This window comes from Terrapene carolina, unplaced genomic scaffold, assembly GCF_002925995.2.
Source record: "Terrapene carolina triunguis isolate 2854851 unplaced genomic scaffold, T_m_triunguis-2.0 Scaffold66, whole genome shotgun sequence".
NCBI lineage: Eukaryota > Metazoa > Chordata > Testudines > Emydidae > Terrapene > Terrapene triunguis.
This window is the reverse complement of record NW_020664417.1, coordinates 43,527,513-43,551,498: the sequence shown is the minus strand read 5'-3', so window position 1 is coordinate 43,551,498 and position 23,986 is coordinate 43,527,513. Positions and strand designations below refer to the sequence as shown.

At 39.6% G+C, this 23,986-nt stretch overlaps 1 protein-coding gene across 1 annotated transcript in view; it reads left to right on the top strand.

Moving 5' to 3' along the window:
* The window catches only part of ENPP6 (ectonucleotide pyrophosphatase/phosphodiesterase 6), a 55,542-nt gene that overhangs the window by 19,870 nt on the left and 11,686 nt on the right, over positions 1–23,986 (top strand). Inside the window, exons 2-5 of the mRNA XM_024194044.1 lie at positions 3,832–4,011; positions 15,739–15,850; positions 21,775–21,916; positions 23,681–23,860. Coding sequence (XP_024049812.1) covers positions 3,832–4,011; positions 15,739–15,850; positions 21,775–21,916; positions 23,681–23,860 — 614 coding nt within the window. The remainder of the gene's footprint in view (positions 1–3,831; positions 4,012–15,738; positions 15,851–21,774; positions 21,917–23,680; positions 23,861–23,986) is intronic.

Below are 23,986 nucleotides of genomic sequence, written 5' to 3'. Positions count from 1 at the left end.
ATGGGTTGGGGTTTCTGAGGAGGGCAGTCAGGGGGCGGGAAGTAGGAGGGGACGGATAGGGGGCGGGGGCCAGGCTGTTTGGGGAGGCACAATCTTCCCTACCCGGCCCTCCATACAATTGCGCAACCCCGATGTGGCCCTCGGGCCAAAAAGTTCTAGACAATACTTAGTCCTGGTCTAGACAATACTTAGTCCTGTCATGAGTGCAGGGGACTGGACTAGATGACCTCTCGAGGTCCCTTCCGGTCCTATGATTCTATGTGGAAACTCTGCAGAGTCCAGCTCATTCTGTAGATTTTTGCAGAATACAAAGTTCCTTTACAAAATGTGATGGGAGCTTTGAGAATGAAAACTGATGTCCCATGGCCTTGTTGAGCTTGCAGTTAAAAAAAAATTTGAATCCATAGCAATGTGAGCTTCTCACTGATCTGAATAATTCTCTGCTCTCTGTTTAACAAACAATTAATTAAACCTCACAGCAACCCTGTTAGGAAAGTATTATTCTACCTACCAGATAGGTGGATAAACTGACAGCAATAGTATATTGACCCTTAAACCCCTAAATCATGGGTTCAAATCCAACCCAAATCCATGGAGGCTGAAGATCATTGTTATATGAAGGCTCTTTGGTAGCCTCAGTCCTGTTCCCAGTGAAGAGATCATATTACACAGAAAGTGATTGCAAATGGCACAAATAGACAATCTGGCTACCAGCTTCCAACACAGGCCAGGCCTGAATGGATCTGGAGACTGAACTACTCTTCCTAGTTGCGGGAGTGGTTGCTCCTATGCAGGGTAATACAGGGGTGGAATGATATCAGGAAGCATGTGCTACTGCTGTTGGTATTGCGACTGTTCTGTGGATAAACAGAAGTGTTAACTCTCTAGAGCTTTCAGGCTGGCACCATTCACAAGCACAAAATTTACTTAGCGGGATGAGCACCCAGTGGCACAAACTTCAGGAGTCAGAACTGCCACTCTATTCTACTACAACAAGTGAGGTTGGTTATGGAGATGGAGGCCCTGTATGCACCGGGGATGGACTTCATGCAGACTCTGCACAGTCCCACAAGCGAGTTTGGAGACAGACCAGGGAAGGGGGTGGATTTCTTCCCCCAACCCTATGCATAGTTTCCCCATACAAAGGCTGTTTCTACTGTTATAATGGAGGGAGTTTGTAGATAGCAATAAGTATGTCTTTGACCTATGGGCAATCACAGACCTCAGTGAAGCTGATGAGCATGTTAGCTGCCTTTCATTCAGCCTAAATGGAGCAATTAAATGCCACCTGGTTTAGTGATAGCTGAAACAATAAAATCCACTGCCCAAGTCACAGAACAGCATGGTATGGTTGCAGTAGAAGCGGAGCCTTAAGGCCAATGGCTAGAACTGAGAGCAAATGCAGAGACTGGGAACAGATTGGATTGCAGCTTCATGTCTCTGTGTGTGTCAGAAGGAGAAAGCCAAAAACAGAAAAGCAGCCAGGAGACCACAATAGAAGCGCTGGTGAGCCCTGAGAGGAAGCCAAGAGACAGAGCTTCTTTTGGGCCGAATGGGAATTAGGAACAAGGAAAATAGCTCCTGTCTGTTCCTACCACATTCAGGAAACAGGACTTTGTGTACATTCTTTATAAATAAATAGGATTACACACAAGAAACTACTATAATCAATTTCAGTTCCTAACGGAAACAACCCATCAAGCTCTGAAGATGGGCTGACCACTCAGGCCAAAAAAAGGCAACAGTATTTTGGCTCTATGCACAGCAGAAGAGATCAGAGGGTGGGCAGAAGGTGCATTAAAAGGGAATAGACTCGAAGGATACCATAAAACATTTAACCAGTTGCACGCTACTGGATGTATGTGGAACAAAGCATTCATCAAGGGGTGCCTCATGTCACAGCTATGACACTTTGAAATGCTACTGAAATATTGCCACTTCACGCAGCAGCTCACAGGACTGGGCCCATTCCATGGCTATGCCTGTATTGCTATTCCCAGAATAACTCTTTCCAGAGACAAGACACTGAAGTGCAACTATTATGTATCACGCTGGGTGTGCAACTGTTTGGGAGGTCCAGCAGGTATTTTTTCAAAAGAGGAATTTTTTGAAGTTAAAAAAATTCTTAAAATTAAAAATAAACCGCATGCTACTTTCCCACTTTTGGGGGGGAGAAGTGGAGGGGTTGGGTTGGGGGAGAAATAGCTTGTGTCATTAATTCAATATATAACACATAGTAGAGAAAGTGATTTAAAAACCCTTCTCAAAACCATATGTACTCAAAGGATATGAAATCCTCCACTCAAAAGATCTCATTTTAAAAATAATGTTGAGGTTATTTTAGTTGAAACTGCTACACTTTTTCTCACAATAATCAAAACCTGTTATCTTGGTCCTTGCAATATCTCTGACTCACAGGCTAATGATGAAAGTGTCTCACACATACATCAGTTGTTGTTTTTTTAAGATGCGTAAATCATGAACTTTCAGTGCAACTTAATCTTGAACATTGCCTTTTAAAAAAGCCAAGCTAGTGATTAACTTTTAAAATACAGTATTCTATCTTCTGGTAATGCATGGAAATTACAGACATCCATCAAGAAATATGTGAACCTAGTTTCTTTTGTTGTATGGTAAATTTACAACAAACTTCTATCAAAAACTATACTGAGCTTGTTTGGCAAAATACCGTAAACTCATCTCAAATGGATGCTAGTCAAACTGTGTCACAAAGATTTCAAGTGAAGCAATGTTGATTTGAACATCTCTGTGACTAAGCTACCTCCCATTATTTTTTCTTTGCTTTGGCACCATCTGTCAAGCAACACTTAGAATCATAGAATCATAGAATATCAGGGTTGGAAGGGACCTCAGGAGGTCATCTAGTCCAACCCCCTGCTCAAAGCAGGACCAATGCCCAACTAAATCATCCCAGTCAGGGCTTTGTCAAGCCTGACCTTAAAAAACCTCTAAGGAAGGAGATTCCACCACCTCCCTAAGTAATGCATTCCAGTGCTTCACCACCCTTCTAGTGAAATAGTGTTTCCTAATATCCAACCTAGACCTCCCCCACTGCAACTTGAGACCATTACTCCTTGTTCTGTCATCTGGTACCACTGAGAACAGTCTAGATCCATCCTCTTTGGAACCCCCTTTCAGGTAGTTGAAAGCAGCTATCTGGGCTAAGTAGTGCAGGGTGTACATTATACACATGAGGCCAGAGAGGATCTATAGTAGTGGGTTACCATGGCTGAGTCAATCCCAACTGGAAGAAAGCTCTTGAGTTTTAATCCTGGCTCTGCTGCTGACTCACCATGTTGCCTTAGGTAAGTCACGAGCCCAGATATTTTTAACTGGCTTCTAATTGTGTATGCCACTTATGTGCCCTACTGTAGAACCTCATTCTCATTTATACTTAGGCCCCTTTACACCACTCTGGCAGTGTAAGGAAACCTTAAAATGGGTAAATGTAAAGGGCCCTCAAGGTAAAGGGGCCTCGGTGTCTCTGATCACTAGGACTAGATTTTCAGAAAGGTTGAATATCCACAGCTCCAAATAAGGTCAAAGGGAGCTGCTGGTTCACAGTATCTCTGAAAGCCCAGGCCCTATGTGTATAAATATTAGGGACCCAAAAACTGAGGCACCCAGAATTAGAAGCCACTATTTTCAAGAGTTTAACATCTGTAAAATGGGAAGAATAACTATTATCTTGCCTAATTCACCAAGGCATTGTGAGGATTCATTAGCTATTGTTTTTCCAGTACTTTGGAAATAGAAAGTGGCAGATAAGTGTTAAGAATGAGAATTTAAACACACTCTTTTCCTTTTTAGGTCGCCACTGTGAAGTCCATCAGATGACTGGAAACTACATGTGGGACCCAAGTACAAATACATCTTTTGACATTGGTGTGAATAAAGAGAGCCTGTTACCTCTTTGGTGGAATGGATCGGAGCCTTTGTGGGTCACCATGACGAAAGCAAAGAAGAAAGTTAATATGTATTACTGGCCTGGTTAGTATCTCTCAATGCAGTTCCTCAAAACCACCATCTAATGTTGCATCTTTAAATATTATGGACAGCTTTGTAGGATGATTCTTGAATACCTTGCAGGTATGAAATGGAAACAACAATTGCAAGTAGGTTTTTTAACACTCACACATGGCAATTCTATTTAATTTTTTAACATTTTTGATTAAAATATGCACATGCTAAAGCTTATATTAAAGTAACTATTAATGCTTTAGCTTACAAAAACAACAGGAAATAACTGAACCTTTACTTTTAATAGGAAATGCTCAGTCTGCCTAAGAAACACATACCGTGTATAGAGTAAGAACAAGCACTTTTCATTGCCTCCCAGCATTGACACTCTGGTTACCTTTTCCAGACCTGAAGAAGAGCTCTGGGAAGCTCAAAAGCTTATCCCTTCCCCCAACAGAAGTTGGTCCAATAAAAGTTATTACCTCCCCCACCTTGTGTGTCTCATATCCTGGGACCAACACAGCTACAACACCACCGCAAACATCATCGCTATCAGATGGAAATGTTACATATATGCCCCATGGGCAAGTTACAAATACACATATGCAAGGCACTTAACTTTTCACTTCGTGACTTTTTATCATTTTAACACTGTAGTCCAAGCATTGTATTAACATACTTTTATATACATATGATTTACTAGAGGATCACACATCAGAATCACAGAGTTGGAAATCTCCATTTTCGGTGGGCAAAGCAGGAGAAGCTGACCCACTTGTTCAGGCTCACTGCCACTTTATCTCATCCCATCACACCACACCACAGTCACGTCCTCCTAGCACAATGCTGCATAACAACATTCGAGAGAAAGGACAACACTTCACAGGAACAGACTAAAATGGCAACACAAGATGGTTTATGTTCCACATGCTGACAGTCAGAGAAATTAGCCAAATCACTGCTATGTTACTGAGCAAAGCAGGAAACTTTGTATTGAAACATTGTTCCGTGGGCCCAATTACACAAATATTTGCTACCAGTAGCAGTGCCTACTTTCTGAGCACCCAAAACCAAAGCCTATTTTTATGGAAATGCACTGTGGAATTTAACACATATGAAACCAATAAGCTTCTGTAGAAATGTAATAGTCATCTATAGAAATTGCTCTATAGAATTTAATAATTTTTAAAGGCTTTTATTTTTTTAAACAGCCTACAGAATTTTATAGCATGGATATAATTCTCCTTAATTCTATAGGAAGCTTAAAAAAACCTATGGAAATCTTATTTTCTATTGCATGCCACAGGACTTTTCCCTAAGGGAGACATCTACCATCTCTTTCACTCTATGCTGAGTGTGTTGTTTTTGAGCAATGTTCTCTGAGGAAGAGATGGGCATGGGACATATATACTATGCCCAGCAGAAAACTAACGGATTTTGGAATGTACCTACCTTTTTCCACTGATCGTGCTGCATATCCTGGAGAGTTAGTAGTGCATCTATCTAGTGTTTTACCTGTCGCACCTGCTGCGAGGCACTATGAGTGAAATCCTGTCCCTATTGAAATCATGGGGTGTTTTGCCATTGACTTCAGTAGTGCCAGGATTTCACTTACAGATTAGGATTGCTATAATATTTCAATTATCTATAGCCCTTACAGCAGGCATCTTAGGTAGAGTTATTATGGCAAAGCACTTAAGCAGATGCTTAATTGTAAGCATATGAATAATCCCAATGAAAACATCTACTTTAATGGAGGGGCCAAGGTGACCCTTAAGCTAATAGGATTCTATGGAAAAGTAATAGGGTTCTATAGAATTCACTCCAAATACAATAGAATATAATAAAGAATGAGATTTTTTGAACCATTTTATAGAATTCCCTAGCAGGGTATAGAATGCTCTTTTAAATCCTATGGAGCTGTTAACATTAAAAAGTCGGGCTGTCAAGCGATTAAAAAAATTAATCGTGATTAATCATGCGATTAAAAAAATTAATCACGATTAATCACGTTGTTAAACCATTTCTTTAAATATTTTTGGATGTTTTCTACATTTTCAAATATATTGATTTCAATTACAACACAGAATACAAAGTGTACAGTGCACACTTAATATTGTTATTTTTTATTACAAATTTTGCACTGTAAAAAACAAAAGAAATAGTATTTTTCAATTCACCTAATACAGGTACTGTAGTGCAATCTCTTTATCATGAAAGTTGAACTTACAAATGTAGAATTATGTACAAAAAAATAACTGCGTTCAAAAATAAAACAATGTCAAACTTTAGAGCCTACAAGTCCACTGAGTCCTACTTCAGCCAATCGCTCAGACAAACAAGTTTGGTCACAATTTGCAGGAGATAATGCGGCCTGCTTCTTTTTTATGTCACCTGAAAGTGAGAACAGGCATTCGCATGGCACTGTTGTAACTGGAGTCACAAGATATTTATGTGCAAGATGCGCTAAAGATTCATATGTCCCTTCATGCTTCAACCACCATTCCAGAAAACATGCGTCCATGCCTACGACAGTTTCTGCTCGATAATGATCCAAAGCAGTGCAGACCGACGTATGTTCATTTTCATCATCTGCAGTGGTGCAAGTAGAAATAATTTCTTGCCGGTACTGCACTCATGGGAGGGACACAAGGGGCGGGGGCACGTGACTTCCCTACGTTACCCTCCATGTGACTCCTCCCCACCCCACCCCCGGGCCCCCACGCTCTCCCTGTCCCCTCTGATACTGCCCTTTATATATATATATTTATATATATAAACATCATCATGCTTAACTACTCACTTTCCTCCCCAAATATGTAGTATTCAGTCTGTTTATATGGAATATGGGAGTTGGGTGAGGAGCCATTTCAGCATATGTATGAATTATTAAAAGACAAATTTTAAGTAGAACTGTATCCTAAAATGCTTTATGATATTGTACCCAAACATTGCATTTCAATAGGGGATTCAACTTCCTTTATAGGAACAGACTCCTGAAACTCTTACTAGCCCACAAAAGTGGTCCATAGTCATGCAAATAGTCCCATTGTCTTCAATGGGATTGATCAAATGATTAAGGGTTTACAGGATTAGGTTCCAAGTTTGTAAATTGTTCTGGATGAAACTGACAATGCCTGAGCTGTCAGATCAGGAGCTTCATTTGAATAAAGGTGGGCAGATGTGTGATAAGTCTTAGCTCCGTTGTTAAGATGAGGAACATATTTTCAGCAAAGTGCTTGGCAGATTCCTGAGGCAGCTGGCTGGTTTAAGGTTGTCAGTGTCCGCAATTATAATCTTCACTTATAGTTCTCTCATCCACAAAGCTGGAAAATGAGGCATTTGTTTTCTTTGTTTTGCTGCTCCAGTTCCAGTTAACAAAATGCGTGTTACACTAGTTCGGCTGCAAAGAAGAATTCTATGTACACTGGGGACAACACCTGATTCCCATCAGGCTGCAGAACTGGGCTGACAGAATCCAAACATCGTCTGGTCAGTGCAAGCAGAGGCATTCGTCTAATGATTTGGACTTGATGTGATGCAACATGGATGCCATGGATAGTTCAGATCAATGGGGAGAATAAAAAACACTGTTTAAACACATTTCGTCCCCCCCACCTCTCCCCTCTTGAGGACTCCTGACCAATGTAACAGCACAATACATATGATAACAAACTTAAACAAAGCCTTTGTTTAAGTTTGTTAGCACATGTTTTGTGCTGTTAAAGCCATATAAAGAATGAATGTTCTCCCTAGCCGTGTTCTGCTCCTTTAAGGAGCAGAGTGCTGGTCCCACCCTTTGGGGGGGGGGGGGAGAGCGGGAGGCTAGCCCTAAGTATTTCCACTACCCCGTACCTGCTAAAAATCTCTTGCCGGTACTACATATTGGAGGGTACTGCCCTACTTGCACCCCTGATCATCTGAGTCAGATGCCACCCACAGACAGTTGATTTTCTTTTTTGGTGGTTCAGGTTCTGTAGTTTCCGCATCGGAGTGTTGCTCTTCTAAGACTTCTGAAAGCTTGCTCCACACCTCGTCCCTCTCAGATTTTGGAAGGCACTTCAGATTCTTAAACCTTGGGTCGAGTGCTGTAGCTATTTTTAGAAATCTCACATTTGTACCTTCTTTGCATTTTGTCAAATCTGCTGTGAAAGTGTTCTGAAAACGAACAGGTCATAATCCAAGACTGCTATAATATGAAATATGTGGCAGAATGCGGGTAAAACAGAACAGGAGACATACAATTCTTGCCCCAGGAGTTCAGTCAGAAATTTAATTAAAAAAATACTTTTTTAATGAGCATCATCAGCATGAAAGCATATCCTCTGGAATGGTGGCCGAAGCATGGAAGGGGCATACAAATGTTTAGCATATCTGGCACATAAATACCTTGCAATGCTGGTGCCATGAGAACTCCTGTTCACACTTTAAGGTGACATTGTAAATAAGAAACAGGCAGCAGTATCTCCCGTAAATGTAAACAAACTTGTTTGTCTTAGTGATTGGCTGAACAAGAAGTGGGTCTGAGTGGACTTGTAGGCTCTAAAGTTTTCCATTATTTTGTTTTGGAATGCAATTATGTAACAAAAAAAAATCTACATTTGTAAGTTGCAGTTTCACAATAAAGAGATTGCACTACAGTACTTGAATGAGGTGAATTGAAAAATACTATTTCTTTTCTTTATCGTGTTTACAGTGCAAATATTTGTAATAAAAATAATAATATAAAGTGAGCACTGTACACGTTGTATTCTGTCTTGTAAATGAAATCAATATATTTGAAAATGTAGAAAAACATCCAAAACTATTTAATAAATTTCAATTGATATTCTATTGCTTAACAGCACGATTAATTTTGTTGAGTTAATTGCATGTTAACTGCAATTAATCGACAGCCCTATTAAAAAGGTATAATTTTCTATTAATTTCTACAAGATTTTTCCATAAGGTGAATTATCCAGAAATAGGGGAAAGAAAGAAGGGCTGGGACAGACAGATACAGAAAGGCGGCAAAGCAGAAGTGATGGTTTAAAACTACTAAGGGTGCATGTTCCATACAGTTTTTACACTCAGAATTATGTGACCTCCCAACATTTGATTTTTGTTAGGGTATAGTATGGGGCAACTTTGCTTAGCAGTGGATAGTGGATCTTGGAAATTTGTTGCAGGTTCTGATCAGGAAAAATTTGGGATGCTCTAACAGTCACAGAGAGGTAGGCCAGATTCATTGTGCTTGGTGCTGGGAGATACAATTTGCCTTCTGATCAATAATAAAGACTAATCCAAACAGACATTCATATACAAAACAAGTGCCATCTAGCTAACAAGCAGGACTACACTTTCCTCATAGGAATCAGACCGTTATGAGACATGAATTTTGGGTCTAAAACATGGAAATATGAAAGGGAGGATGCTGAAGTTATGTATGAAGCTCAGTGTTCAAGAGAAGCTAATCTAAAAAATTGGTAATTAAGACCATAGAAAGCAGGAAAGTCCTCTGTTGTGAATAATCATCTATCACTTTATCTGTGAGGATGCAAAAAAATAAGAAAGCTAAAATGCAGGCAGAGTTTATCTGAGTGGAAACATAAAAGCAAAAGTATCCCCACCAATAGGGCTCCTAATTGCTGTCTGTGTTAAAACATCAGTGTTCTAAGCATTTGGTTTTATGGAACATTTGCTCCTTCCTAATCACTACACAAAGAGGCCTGTTTCAGGGATGAGCAAACACAATTTATTAAGCAGTTTCCGTTCTTCCAGTCTTTATCTATGGGCGAAATATCATTTATCCTTTAAATGATTTGCTGCTAAGTAATGTACAGCAAATTGTACTGTATCTGAAGTGAAATGTATGGCCCTATGTACCCACTAATTCACTTTGAAGCACTGATGTTCCAGTGGACCATGGCGCTTCAGGATTGCTACTGTATTTTAGCTGTAGCAGAAACATGGCAGTAAAAGGATTAAAGTTCTCTTTCTTCTTTTCTCAGTGAGTTATGAGGTGGATTTTAATCAATAACCCTGTAGCTGCCCAATTTTTCAACTATATAGCCAGGTTTGTTTTAAGTGAAGTATAGAGGCCTCTATTTTAAATGCGATAAAGAAAAAACAAAACAAAACAAAACACCATTTTCCATTTAAACAAGATATTTTCCAGACCTTTGTGCAAGTCTGGAAAGTTTTCAGAACTTTGTGTTATGACACTTAACGTCCAACTGTTAAATCAATATTTAGAAATGCAAGTTAGAAATGGCAGAGGTTAAAGTCTCTGTGTCAAATAAAGAAAGATGCGGACTAGCATCTACATCATTGTGAAAGGGGTCCTCATTCCTGCCCCAATCCCAGAAGTTTAGTATTTTAAAACAGTAGGTCAGTGCTGTGCAAAATGGTGCAACACAAATATCTGAAATTAGAGCTGTGCATACAAAGCAATATTTCTTTTTCACAATCAGTTGAATTTTAAAACACATTCACTTTACCTGGTTTTGCATATTTCTTATGTTTGCTTTCCATTGATGATACAGTGAACAAGTTTACCAGCAGTTATGATCATGGACACAGTGAATTTTAAGTAATTACTGAGTGTTCATAGTAAGAAAATTATCATTTTGTAAGAAGAAGCCTGATTTTAAATTATGTTCAAGAAAGAGGGAATAAAAACATATCATGTGACTTTGGTGTCTCATCTAAGCAGCCTGAATTTCAAATATTTAATGCTCTCAATGAACTGCTCACATACAGACCAAGAAGTAGTAGCAGAAATTATTTCTGTCTATAACTACCATATCATGCTGATCACTTGGCAGTCTAGAAACAGCTAAGATAGATATCTGAGCAACTAAGTTACACACAGTCCAAGATTAATACTGTAAACAAAAATTTAGAAAATAACTGTGGAAAAACTACATTTGAGAAAACTGCAACCTGTTTGAAGACAATATGTGAACAGAAAAAGAGGTTAAATTAATCAAATTGAATATATTTGTTATGCATAATTAGTCACCCTACCTGAAACACTCTGACTCAAAGTTGAGCCTATTTGGATCTGTAATTCTAGATCAGGCCCATTACAGAGATAGGGCCAAACCACAAAATTCTGGTCTGGATTTGGATCCAGACTTCTCCTAAATGCAAGGAACAGAGGAGAAGTTGGATCAGAAGTTCCAGTTCAGGCCTGTCTCTGTATAACACTAATAACACATGCCCAAACATAGGGAGATGCTATGCTCCATCATGATGTTTGAGATTAGCTGCAGCCCAGTGCTCTTCTGCCAGTAGCTACTGGAGGCAAGAAGCTTTCAGTGAAGCACTGCTAGCTCTAGAATTCATTCTGTCCCTTGGTGAACCAGAGTTCAAGTTAGTCAGCCTTCAATTCATGAGATGAGGCTCTCTTGTTTGCTCAAGCATTTGCTTGATGTTGGGTTAGATAGGTATTGGGTGTCTGGCATGGATAATAATGGGGGTTGTTCACTGTTGCTCTCAGTTACATGTAGCATTCAGTGTTTTAACTGCTATGTAAATATACTTACTGGCTGTATTATGGGCCCAATATTTATGTATAAATTAAATCCAGTTACAGGTAAAATAGACAAAAATGGAGAAAAAGCTCTTGCTAATAAAGCTAAGTGGATTCAGCCCTTGTCTTGGAAGTGTATAGACTGCTAAGCCAAATTTTTAATTACTCTATTTAATATAGGCCAGCAGCCTTAAAACCACCACCATCTAAGTAGACAGGACCAAACATCAGCAGGGACTTACTACAACAGCCGGGCAAATACTAATTTTTTTGGTTTATTGGCAATTTCAAAGAACTGGGAAAGAACAAGGTTCTGCTTAGATTTTGAGCATTTTTAGCAATTTTGAATCATTCACATTAAATTATAGGAAATTGTGAACCAAAAAAGTAGTTTTGAACGGAAAAAAATCAGTGTTTCATTTACAAAATGTCTAACTAAAATGTTTCAGTGGTTTTTTTGGGGGTGGGGAGTAGGGAGTAGGGGAGGTTCAAGAAGATTAATTTGGCAAAACTAACATGAACTTGTAAAACATTTTGGTGTCACTGATCTGCATTTTTTTTTTTTTGCTGAAAAAATGCTTCAGTCAAAAAATTTTGTCCAGCTTTATTGACTACCCAGACTTCCTATAGTACATCTCTGTGCTACTGCTGTAGAAGACTATTTAAAACAGAGATTGAATCTATAGCCTATCATATGGATTATGCCATTCATCAATTCTAAATAAGTGTACCATGACGCATATGGCCACACCACACATGTACCTGGTTGATGGCCATATATTCAACTCATATGGGTCAGTGAAGTGTTTGTAATTCCATGTGATAAATACACTATAGTGAGGAGTGCATCAGAAATGCCATAGATTAAGGCCAAATTTTTCAAAAGTGGTTGTTTAAAACTAGGCTTCTAAATTCATATTGAAGCATGTAAATAAGTTGCCTGATTTTCAAAATTTGAGCACTAACCAATATCAATTGAGTTCAATGGGAGCTACTAGGGGCTCAGCACTTTTGAACTTCTTTACATAGGCACTTAAATAAGGATTTAGGAGCCTAACTTTAGGCACACACTTTTGGAAATCTTGGCCTGAGTAGATAGATCACAATATGTCAAAATATTAAATTCAGTATACTGATCTTGAAGTAATATCATAGAATTATAGGACTGAAAGGGCCCTCAAGAGGTGATCTAGTCTAGTCCCCTACTCATGGTAGGACTAAGTATTATCTAGACCATCCGTGACAGGTGTTTGTCTAACCTGCTCTAAAAAATCCCCAATGATGGAGATTCCACAGTCTCCCTAGGCAATTTATTCCAGTGCTTAACCACTCTGACAGTAAGGAAGTTTTTCCTAATGTCCAACCTAAACCGCCCTTGCTGCAACTTAAGGCCATTGCTTCTTGTCCTATCCTCAGAGATCAAGGAGAACAATTTTTCTCCTTCCTCCTTGTAACAGCCTTTTATGTACTTGTATGTGGTCCACAATGCCAAAGGATTCATATCTGCAGCTATGGAGAAGCATCAATGTGTCAATATAGCCTGCTTTATTTGGGTATTTTGTATTTTTCCTTGCAACCCAGCATTGTGAGTTGGTAATATGAGCTCAACCAGGCTGAGATGCAGAAAACTGACAAATGGCTTTTTTTGAGAGTCCTATTAAGCAACTGTGACTGTGGTCGCTGGAGAGGCCACACTGAGATTGCTCAACCAGGGCAAACGGAAAAGAATAGGGCAGACGATCCCCAAACTGGTGGTTTATTCTATAATTAGATTTCATCAATCTGCAGGGGTAATCCAGAGTAGATCTGGAGACCTCAGTCTTGTGACTTAGACTTTCCCTGATAAATTTTAAGCGGATCTGAGATAAAACAGGATCAGGCCCGACTTCCTTTATAGCTGAAACAAGCTGTGGTCACAGCAGGGCTTCCTTGGCTGAAGAATAGATAATGTATATTGTTGCTTTGAAGCTAATCCCTATCTCCTAGGCATACACTGGTAATTAGTTGTATTCATTAGGCAATTAACCAAACAGTTCACAGGTAGTCTACTACAAATTTCAAAGAGGAACGAAGACAATAATATTATTACACCTCAAGTCCAATATAAATGATAATATCCTCTTTTGATCTTTGAATCAATAGAATACAGTAATGAAATAGTATAGACAGGAACAGAAGTTTAGCACTTATAAGATAATTGGCAGCTATAAGTTTACCTACAAGATACAGATAAACACAGACAAATACAATTAGTATCTATTCTTAATTCTCTAACAATACAGGCCTACATTTCAAGGACTCTAGTCTATTTAATATGGCTTTACTAACTATCTATAAGGAATGGCCCTGTTTACCATTTCAATACTCTTCTAATATGTCCTTAAGGGTTGTTTTAAGGTCACGTAGGCTGCTGGTTACTTAACCCTCACTGGCTCAGCATCACAGCAACATAAACAGTGCTGTGCATAGGCACTGACTCCATGGGCTCTCTAGGGCAGGAGCACCCCTGGGGAAAAAATGGTGGAGGCTGAGCACCTACCGGCAGCCACCCTACCAGAACCTCCCCCTCTGCCCAGCACCTCCTGCCCGCCGGTGGGCCCCACCAATCAGTGCCTCCCCCTCCGTCCCAGCGTCAAGAGGTGCTGGAGGGGATGGGGGAGGAGTGAGGGCACAGTGTGCTCAGGGGAGTGGGCAGAACTGGGTGTGGAAAGGATGGGGAAGGGAAGAGGCAGGGTAGGGGCGGAGCCGGAGTGGAAAAAAAGCAGGGAGGGTTGCGGCCTTGGGGGAAAGAGTGGAGTGGGGATGGGGCCTGGGTGAAGTACCCCCCAGCAGATTAAAAACTCAGCGCCTATGGTGTTGTGTAACCTTATTTCCTCCTACAACAGAATCCAGCTCCCAGCATTCCTTAAAGCATAGTTCTTTAATCCCAAAGGTTTAGCAAAGTGGCCCAAATTGTGGCAGTTTCAGAGTGCTGCTAACACCACTTTAGGGTAGAAAAATAATCTCTCTTGTTGACCTAGCAACATCTCAAAATATTTTACTACATATTAGTCTGGAAAAGAGAAGACAGGGGACATGATAACCATTTTCAAGTACATAAAAGGTTGTTATAAGGAGGCAGGAAAAGAATTGTTCTTAACCTCTGAGGTAGGACAAGAAGCAATGGGCTTAAATTGCAGCAAGGGAGGTTTAGGTTGGACATTAGGAAAAACTGTTAGGGTGGTTAACCACTGGAATAAATTGCCTAGGGAGGTTGTGGAATCTCCATCATTGGGGATTTTTAAGAGTAGGTTAGACAACACCTATCAGGGATGGTCTAGATAATACTTAGTCCTGCCTGAGTGCAGGGGACTGGACTAGATGACCTCTCGAGGTCCCTTCCAGTCCTATGATTCTATGCCATGAAGCCATTTTGCAAAAGATCTCTCTCTCTGTATTCTGGGAATATCCCAAGAAGTATATATTGCTGTGGCTCCCGGGGTGTTTAAAGCTAAATTGCATGAATTTTGTGTTGCTGAGCCGTATACTTATAAATATTAATGTCACCCACTAGTGCAGTAACCAGACATAAAAAACTTGCTCTCCTGTGTTAAGAGCCCATGTTCTCCTATAGGATATGTTGCCACAAGTTGTATGCCACAAAACACATTGTATTTTACTAGGAAAGGCTGCAGGTTACTAAGAGAGTTAATTGACTTAAACTGTTTTGATAAGAACCTCTAAGAATGAGATCTAACTGTTCCATTCCAGTCTCACATAGTAAAATATATTTTATGGAGGGTATTTTTATGGTGTTGTGTTTAATTGGAAAGTCTACTTTAGGAATAATAATCTAGACCTCTGTTACATTGGATATTTGGGAATGAAGGAATGTGATTGTATTATTGAAAACTATTACAAAAGGAGCCAACTTGGTGGTCTAAATGGCAAAGACCTGCCACACAGGAATCAGAGTTTATCAAAGGGAAGGTCATACCAACATGGCACTTTTAGAAGGGGAAAAAGGATAAAATTAATGGATTCCAGAAGACCTCCATCAAATACTCTCCATACAGACAAATGCTGTGCCATCTTTCATGAATTAAGAATGTGAAATGAATGACAGATGTCATTTTGGCTCTGACAGTCTTCAAAATCTCCAGCTGATATGGCCAGAAATACAAGAAACATTCACCTTCCCATGCTCCCCAGTGCTTGTCGCTTATAATCAAAACCAAAACATACAATATTTGTCTTTTTAGGCTGCGAGGTTGAAATCCTTGGTGTCAGACCTAGTCTTTGTCGACCATATTTCAGTGTCCCAACAGACTCCAATTTCTCTGATGCTGTCAGTGATGCTCTGGAGTCACTCAGGTAAGTCACCACAATTCTTTATCACAATATTTCTTTTCTCAAACATTAGTATTTGAGCAGCAATAGCTTTGCCTTAAGGCACTTTCTTGGGGATTAGTGACCATCTTGAAGGACCTGATGAAGCCAAGGTTTGGTTTTGCTGTTATAAGATAGACACAGAAAAATATGTATTTTCAATGGCTTTCTTCTTGCTTATGATATGGCATGCATGTGCCATAATCATTAATTATTTTCCATATACTGGCTATTAATAGAGAAATGAGGCTCAATCCATTTATATATCAGACTGACAGAATCAACTCATTTAGCCACAAAAAGACTTTAATCATTTAAAGGCAACTGGAGTTATTGAGTGTTCAGCTCTTCTGAGATTTAAATTAGGCCACCTATTTAGAAGCTTAATGCTAGATTCCATATACAAACTTTCCATACACAGATGGGCCCAACCCATACAATTCAGATCTGGATTTGAGCAACCTCAAGTGGAAGCTTGTTCGGATCCAGGCTTTTGGTTCAGTCATTTCTCAACCAAATGTTAATCAGGGAGAGTCCTGCTTAGCTTTTAAAACCAGGTAAGATCTGGGGTATTCAAGACCAACGCGGCCCCATTCTCGAGGCCACATGGACCAAACCTCTTCATTAGCAACTTTCTGTTATAACTATAATTTAGTCATTTCCAGGCTACACTTACTCTATTAAACTCTTAATCTATTAAATCATTTGTATTTGTTGTATCATTACCTTTCAAATGTTGTAGACTGCTGTATAAGTCTAGGAAGATTATCGTTGCAGGAAATGGGCGTTGAACAGCGTTCAACCTGAATATAACTTTCCAATTCTTAAGTGTGTGTATAAACTTGCTATTGTATATAAAACTAAAGGAACCTCAGGTCCAAACCACCCCTTAGTCTTGCATAAGTATATCATGAAAATTACCTTTTAGACAGACAATCTGGAGTCTCAGACTTCAGAATGCATTTAGAAAGTTAAGGAAAACAAATTTATCCCATTATGCAATTGCAATTTTCAAGATATATAACTTTGTTGTATCTAAACCAAATTCCTTTAAACTTGTCAAAGGTACAAGTCTTCAGTGAGGACTGAAAATACAGTCATGCAAACCATTAATAGTGCTTACTCACCTAAACAGTCCCTTTGAAATCAATGGGATAATTTGCATGTGTAAACATTATTTGCTTGAATAAAGTGTTGTAGGGCTGGGTTAAATTTTCAAAAGTGCTTAAGTGATATAGGAGCCTATGTTTCACTGAAAGTCAATCTTGAGTCCACATTCAAAGTTTTAAACGTAACCTACTTCGAGTGGTACATATGCAAATAAAGTATCTGAAAAATGTCTTGCCTGGTATGAAAGATGTCTTTCACATTCAGATAAGTCAAGCAGCTGAACACCACCTTTGTGGCTTTCAGGGGTCCTGAGCACTGCTGCCACACAGCTGAGGAATCAATCCAATAATTCAGTGCAGGGTTTCTTCTTACTCATGCAGTTTATGAGGTGACTGAAAACCTGATATTAAATGGTTTCCCTGTTTGTATGATTTTTGGGTGGATGGAGGGATGGATAGATGGATGGATAGATGGATGGACAGATGTGAAGCAACTCACCTGCTAGACTTTATTTGTTAAGAATTCCTTAATCATCAGCATTCACCTTATTGAGTGATGAGAAAGAACTGAAAATGGTAATTGAAATCCTCATTGTAGGGATAGTGTATCGGGCTGGGAGTGGGCATGTTTGTTGCTTCCTGGTTGGTTTCTGTGAGGCAAAGGGCGTAAGAGGGTTTGGAGAGAGTCTCGTCTTGGACTTGGCAGATTTTGAACATTATTAAAGTTTGATGAAGTAATGGCTGAGCTGTGAAAGATCTAGTCCCTCAAGCTGTTCTTTTGGAAAGCTGAAGCCCATTGAAAAGATTTCCATTGCTAATTCCCTCAGACACACAAGGCTGCTAGCTGCTGCCTTCAATTAAAAAAAAAATTGGACAAGAACATGAGAGAGTCAGTTTCACAGCTCACAAGGGGAGAGAGCTGGCATTTTCAATTAACAGAGCAAACTGGTGGTACTGTAATATCTACAGTAAACACCACCTGCAGCCATGTGAGGAGCCAAAACACTGCAGGTACAGCTGGACCTGGAGAGCTACAACCACCTCTAATTTCCTATTTTCATTTCAAGAAGTTCCTCTCTGACTCCCTCTTGAACTTCAGCCGGAGGGACTGAGCTCCATTTCTTTAAACCCGCATCCATGTAGCTGCTACCTATTTGCATAGACGCAGCAAGGGAAGAATGATGGAGAGTGAGAGTGATTGAAAATAAAATCAGTCTTAAGTATTAATATGATAGCTACTTACAGAAAGGGGGAATAGGGAAGGAAGAAGAAAGCAAGGAGAGAAGAGGGGATTAAGATTTATAAAATATCTTCCTCTTATTCCTCATTTCTTTTTTCTATCCCCATCATCCATTTTCACTACTTGAAGAAAGAATGGACTGTTTTACTGTACTGTTGTGCTAGACATAAGGCTGGAAGGAGTACTCTGGAAATATAGTTATTTTAGAGGTGTAAATTTGTGCCCTCAATCTCAGTAGAAAAGACACTTCCATTAGTCATTTCCATTATTATTACACATGGCCGGGAGAGCTTCTGATTCTTGGCACTGTAAAAGGCAGATAAATAGATCCATTCCCAATTGTAAAATGCCTCCCTTCCACACACTAAATACATTTTAAACCAACTAACCTATGGCTGAAACGAACTACATGTGGGAAAATTGTCCGTGGCAAGGTCATTCTCCCACATAAAGACAAGAATGCCAAGTGTTACACACCAGGTTGTCAGTCAGTTGGTTAATATTTGAAGCTGCAGTTAGAAAAGCCTCAAATTAAAATCCCCCAAATGTGCATTTTAGCTATGAGGCAGTCATTAGAAGTTAATGAATTGGGTCTGCTCCTGCTCTCACTAAAGTCAACAGCAAAATCTGAACTAACTTCAGTGAAAGCAGCATAGGGCCTTTTATGAGTTCTGGCATGGTGTAGGGATAAGTCTTGGGTCTGGAAACAGGAACGCCTGAGTCTAATCTTGTAGTGAAATCCTGACTCCATTGAAGGGAGTTTTGTCACTGACTTCAGTGGGGACAAGATTTCTCATCTGGAGTGTCTACTGGCTATGGGCCCAGTCCAACTCCTGTTGATATCAAAGGAAAGAGTGTTTCAGGAAGATTTCCCATTTCTTTGAATCAAGCCCCTTGAGAAAGTCACTTTAGCCAACATTTTCAAAACTACATGCCCAAAGTTAAGCTCCTGTGTCCATATTTAGAAGCCAAATTTTACATATACACATTTGAAAAGTTAGGCCAAAATCTCTGTCTCATTTTCCCCAGCTGTAAAATGGTGTCATGAAGATAAGGTAATGTTTGTGCAGTGCTTTGAAAAGGTAAAGCATTTCTTAGCATTACCCTGCTCTCTTCAGCATTCTTTATGGTAAAAATGATAGCTAATAAGAGCTCAGTCTTGTAAGGTTCTGGCCACTCCTGCTCAGATCCTGCAAACCTCTTATGCATGTGCTTAATTTTAGGCATGTGATTTGTCCCATAAAAGTCACATGCTTGAAGTTAAGCATTTATCCGACAGGACTGAGCCCTTACTAAGAAATTTCACATCTTAGTCTAAATAAGTCCATTCATCTCATACAATCAAGAATAAGTAATACTTAGATCTTATACGGCTTTTATATAGAACTAAATGATGATTTGGGAATGGGTGAGGAGGGAAAACACACCTCAGATAAAAGTATTTGAAGGCTGTAAACATCAAAGAGGAAGAGAACTATTCAGAGAGAGGTTCAAAAGGTACATATATAGTAGAAGTAATCAGTTGAATTTAAGAAAAATTAATTTAGACTGAATAGTGGGGAAATATTGTTATCAATGAGATCTGTTAAACCGTGGATAGTCTCCAGAGGGACGAAATAAAGGCACCTTCACTTCAAATATTTTAAATTAGAGAAGACAAAGAATGAGAAAATGTTTTGTACTGAATAAGTAACAGAGATAGGCTAGATTGCCTAACACAATGGTTCTCAACCTTTTCCATGCCAGGACCTCATTTTCTGTACTGGGATCTCCCTCTCATCCAGCTAAGACCGTCTCTCCCATTTAACAATATTGGAAGGACTAGGTGGTCGCAACCCCAACACCTGTTCGCAACTCACAGGTTGAGAATCCCTGACCTAACACATTCTTCCAATCTCTAACTTCCATGATTTCCTCCATCCCACCCCCTTTCTTTTTTGACTAGTGTGCCCAACAGAAGACGTGAATTTCAGATTATCTTGGGATCTCTCCCCAAAACTGGCTGATGCCAATGAGTAAAAAGGAAAACTAATTAAAATAAATACAGTATTCTACATTAATGGCTCAAAATTGTATTAGCATTAATGTAAACTGCAGTGCTTTGGACCATTACTGTAGAATACTATTTTAATAAAGGAAGCCAGGTCTAAAAAACACTCACAAAATCTTGTTGCAGAGATCCTAATGCAGATGATGGTATATACTGTTGATAACATATCCTTGATATATACTAGGCAAGTTAAGGTTAATTCAATGTTCACCTGAATAAGAATGAGTGGTATTGGCCCCTGAAAAAGTACAACAATGTACATGTTGGCTGTGACAGGTTGGATCACAGAACCCCCCTTGGGAGCTGCCCAATGTACCAAGACTACCCCTGTTCCTGTTTTCCCTGCCAGCTCAGGACTCCAGCACCCTGTCTTGCTGAGCCAGACACTCCCGTCTGCTCCAACACAGACCCAGGGTCTGAATCACTTGCCCCAAAACTGCACGTTTACCTGAAAACAGCTCACAGAAGTGTGCTTGTCTTTAGCACTCAGATGCCCAACTCCCAATGGGGTCTAAACCCAAATAAATCCGTTTTACCCTGCATAAAGCTTATGCAGAGTAAATTCATAAATTGTTCGCCCTCTATAACACTGATAGAGAGATATGCACAGTTGTTTGCTCCCCCAGGTATTAATATATACTCTGAGTAAATGACTAAATAAAAAGTGATTTTATTAAATACAGAAAATAGGATTTAAGTGGTTCCAAGTAGTAACAGACAGAACAAAGTAAGTCACCAAGCAAAATAAAATAAAATGCGCAAGTCTATATCTAATCAAACTAAATACAGATAAGATCCTCACCAGTTCCAGAATGCTCCCTTTTACAGGCTAATCTCCTTTTAGCCTGGGTCCAGCAATCACTCACACCCCCTGTAGTTACTGTTGTTTGTTCTAGTTTCCTTCAAGCATCCTGGGGGGATGGAGAGGCTCCTTCTTTAGCCAGCTGAAGACCAAAATGGAGGGGTCTCCCACGGGTTTAAATAGACTCTCTCTTGTGGGTGGAGACCCCCCTCCTCCCTCCTATGCAAAGTCCAGCTCCAAGATGGAGTTCTGGAGTCACCTGGGCAAGTCACATGTCCCTGCATGACTCAGTCTTTACAGGCCGAAGCCATTGTCCACATGGTATCTTGCATGTCTCCAGGAAGACTTCTTATGTGGATTGGAGCATTCCAAGATGCATTGTTCTCCAAGTGTTTCCTGATCAGGTACTTAACCTGGCGAATTCCTTCCTAAAGAAGCTGACCAAATGCCTCCCAAAGCTTACTTAGAAACCAAGCAAGCATACAGCCCATATTCTTAACCTCAAGTAGAAAATGATATATATGTACAAATAGGATGAATAGATATAGTAGACCATAACCTTTACGGAGATATATTACATGGCACAGGCAGCACAAAACATATTCCAGTTATGTCATACATACATTTATAAGCATCCCCTCCCCATAAAGCCTTATGGGATACACTGTCACATTGGCATCTGACTCTTTTGCTATGTTGCAACCCCAGAAATGGCAGTGCAGAAATGGCAGCAGTGTACTACGAACGCATCGATGTGGAAGGCCACCATTTTGGTCCTTCATCTGTTCAGAGGAAGAACGCTTTGAAGGCAGTGGACAAAGTATTGAATAACATGACCAAACTAATCAAGGTCAGTGATGTGACAAAAGATTGTGTGCTTTGGTATGCTTCATTTTTCTTTCTACTCTGATCCTTATTACCATTATAGCTCCTTTGCAATAATTCACTGGTTAATAAGCATGTGGCATTTCAAAGGTGCCAAGCTCTTAGTACCTTTCCCTTTGTAAATTTTCCTTTCTGTATTAGACAACTGCTTGGTAGTGAAAGGTTCCTTGTTATACATGGTGTTTATAGTTGTGATTTGCCTTCTTTCTTGAACATAGTACTTACTTAGCTGAATGAGTCAGTTCAATGTTATAATGAGTTACCCCTTCTACCTTAAAATAACTCTACTGTTGCAACAAGTGTTGCTAAAGAGGTATTTCTGAAACAGTATTTAACTGAGACTATAAAACAATGTTGTTTGAGGAGGTTAAAAAAATGGCTCTGCAAGACATTATGGAGAATGTTATGCATATTCATATTCAGGGGTTAAAGTCAGCCGGAGCTGTATAGAGCGGAGCTCCGGTAAATATTTTTAAATCCACAGGGCTGATGCCCCAAACCCCAGTGCCTCCCAGGAGGGCTCTGGGAATTACTCTTTTTGAGTATTCAAGTCCTGTTCATACCCATGTAACGGCAGTTAGGGTTGAATTTCTGCAATAACAGAGGTTATTGATTTTGCTGGGAACTTAAGGCATGATACTGCCGCCCTTAATTTAATTTCAGTAGACGCTCTGTATTGGTCTCTGGTGGTTTGCATGATAATATCACTAGCCCCAGGACGCTGTAAACCAGCAGGGACATTGCTCTTTTCAGAAACATAGTTGTTAACTGGAATTTACACTAGGGAGATGAGTAAAGATTACTCATTTTTATAAGGGCTGTAGAATCAGACAATTACCTTTTATGGCAGATTTATGGTGTTATTCATAACTCTATATCTTGCAACTTTGCTTTAAAAATTATCCAGCTGATTTTATAGTGGGGAATGAGCACATCAGGCTGCTGGGTAAAAACCAGTTCTGTGAATTTCTCTGCTACCAGGAAGCATGAAGTGCTATGGATACCTGTCCATAATGGTAAATAAACCTTGAGGTATTAATTTCCTCAGCAATAAGTAATATGAGGAAAGGGGTGAAAAATATTTCAATCTCAATAAACTATAAGAGCACCAGAACAGAATTAAAGTTTAATATTTGAGGGAAATGACCTACCTACGCAGATGGACATGGGAAAGTTTTTCTCAGTCTATTTGGACTAAAGAGAAAAAGAGATTAGGTCAGATCCTCATGCCAGTGAACTCCCATTCACTTTGATGAGATTGGGATTGGTGCATAGCAGTTTGTATGAAATGTTCATTAACAACAAATGCATAGGAATGAAATACTACCTTTAACTAGAGATAGTGCCAGGAAGTTTGATGGCACTTATCCAGATGGGGATTAGAATCAAGATAGGGTTTGATGGTCAGGTTTAAATTTGAACCAACAGTAAGATTTGGATTCAACTGAGATAGTGCCAAATTCTTTTGATCAGCATTTGAAAAATCTCAGGCCAAAATGATAGAAAATCTCATGAGATCTGTCTGAACAGACCAAGACCAGACTTTCTGTTGTTGTTGTTGTTGTAATTTACTGTAAAGTATCCCAGGCAAAACCCATCCTCACTGTAACTCCACTGATTGCAGTGGAATTTAGGCAAGAATGAATTCAGCCACCTATCACAAAACTTTGACTTAGGAACACACTGTATTCTTTTCAAACTGTAATTGCTATCTTCACTAATTTGACAGGACAAGGGCCTTCAGAATGACCTAAATGTCATTTTGTTCTCGGATCATGGGATGACTGACATTTCCTGGTTGGACAAAGTGATTGAGTTGAAGAACTATATCAATATGACTGATATTATCCAAGTAAAGGACCGAGGCCCTGTTGTGAGCCTGTGGCCAACTAAGGAGAAGCAGACTGAGGCAAGCAAAAGAATCACCTCGTTATTTCTTCTGTTTTATACCAATCGTTTCTCAGCTTTAGTTTAAATCTCGGGAGTCCAGTTCTGCCCTCAGATATGCATGTACAGGTCCTACCGAAGTCAATGG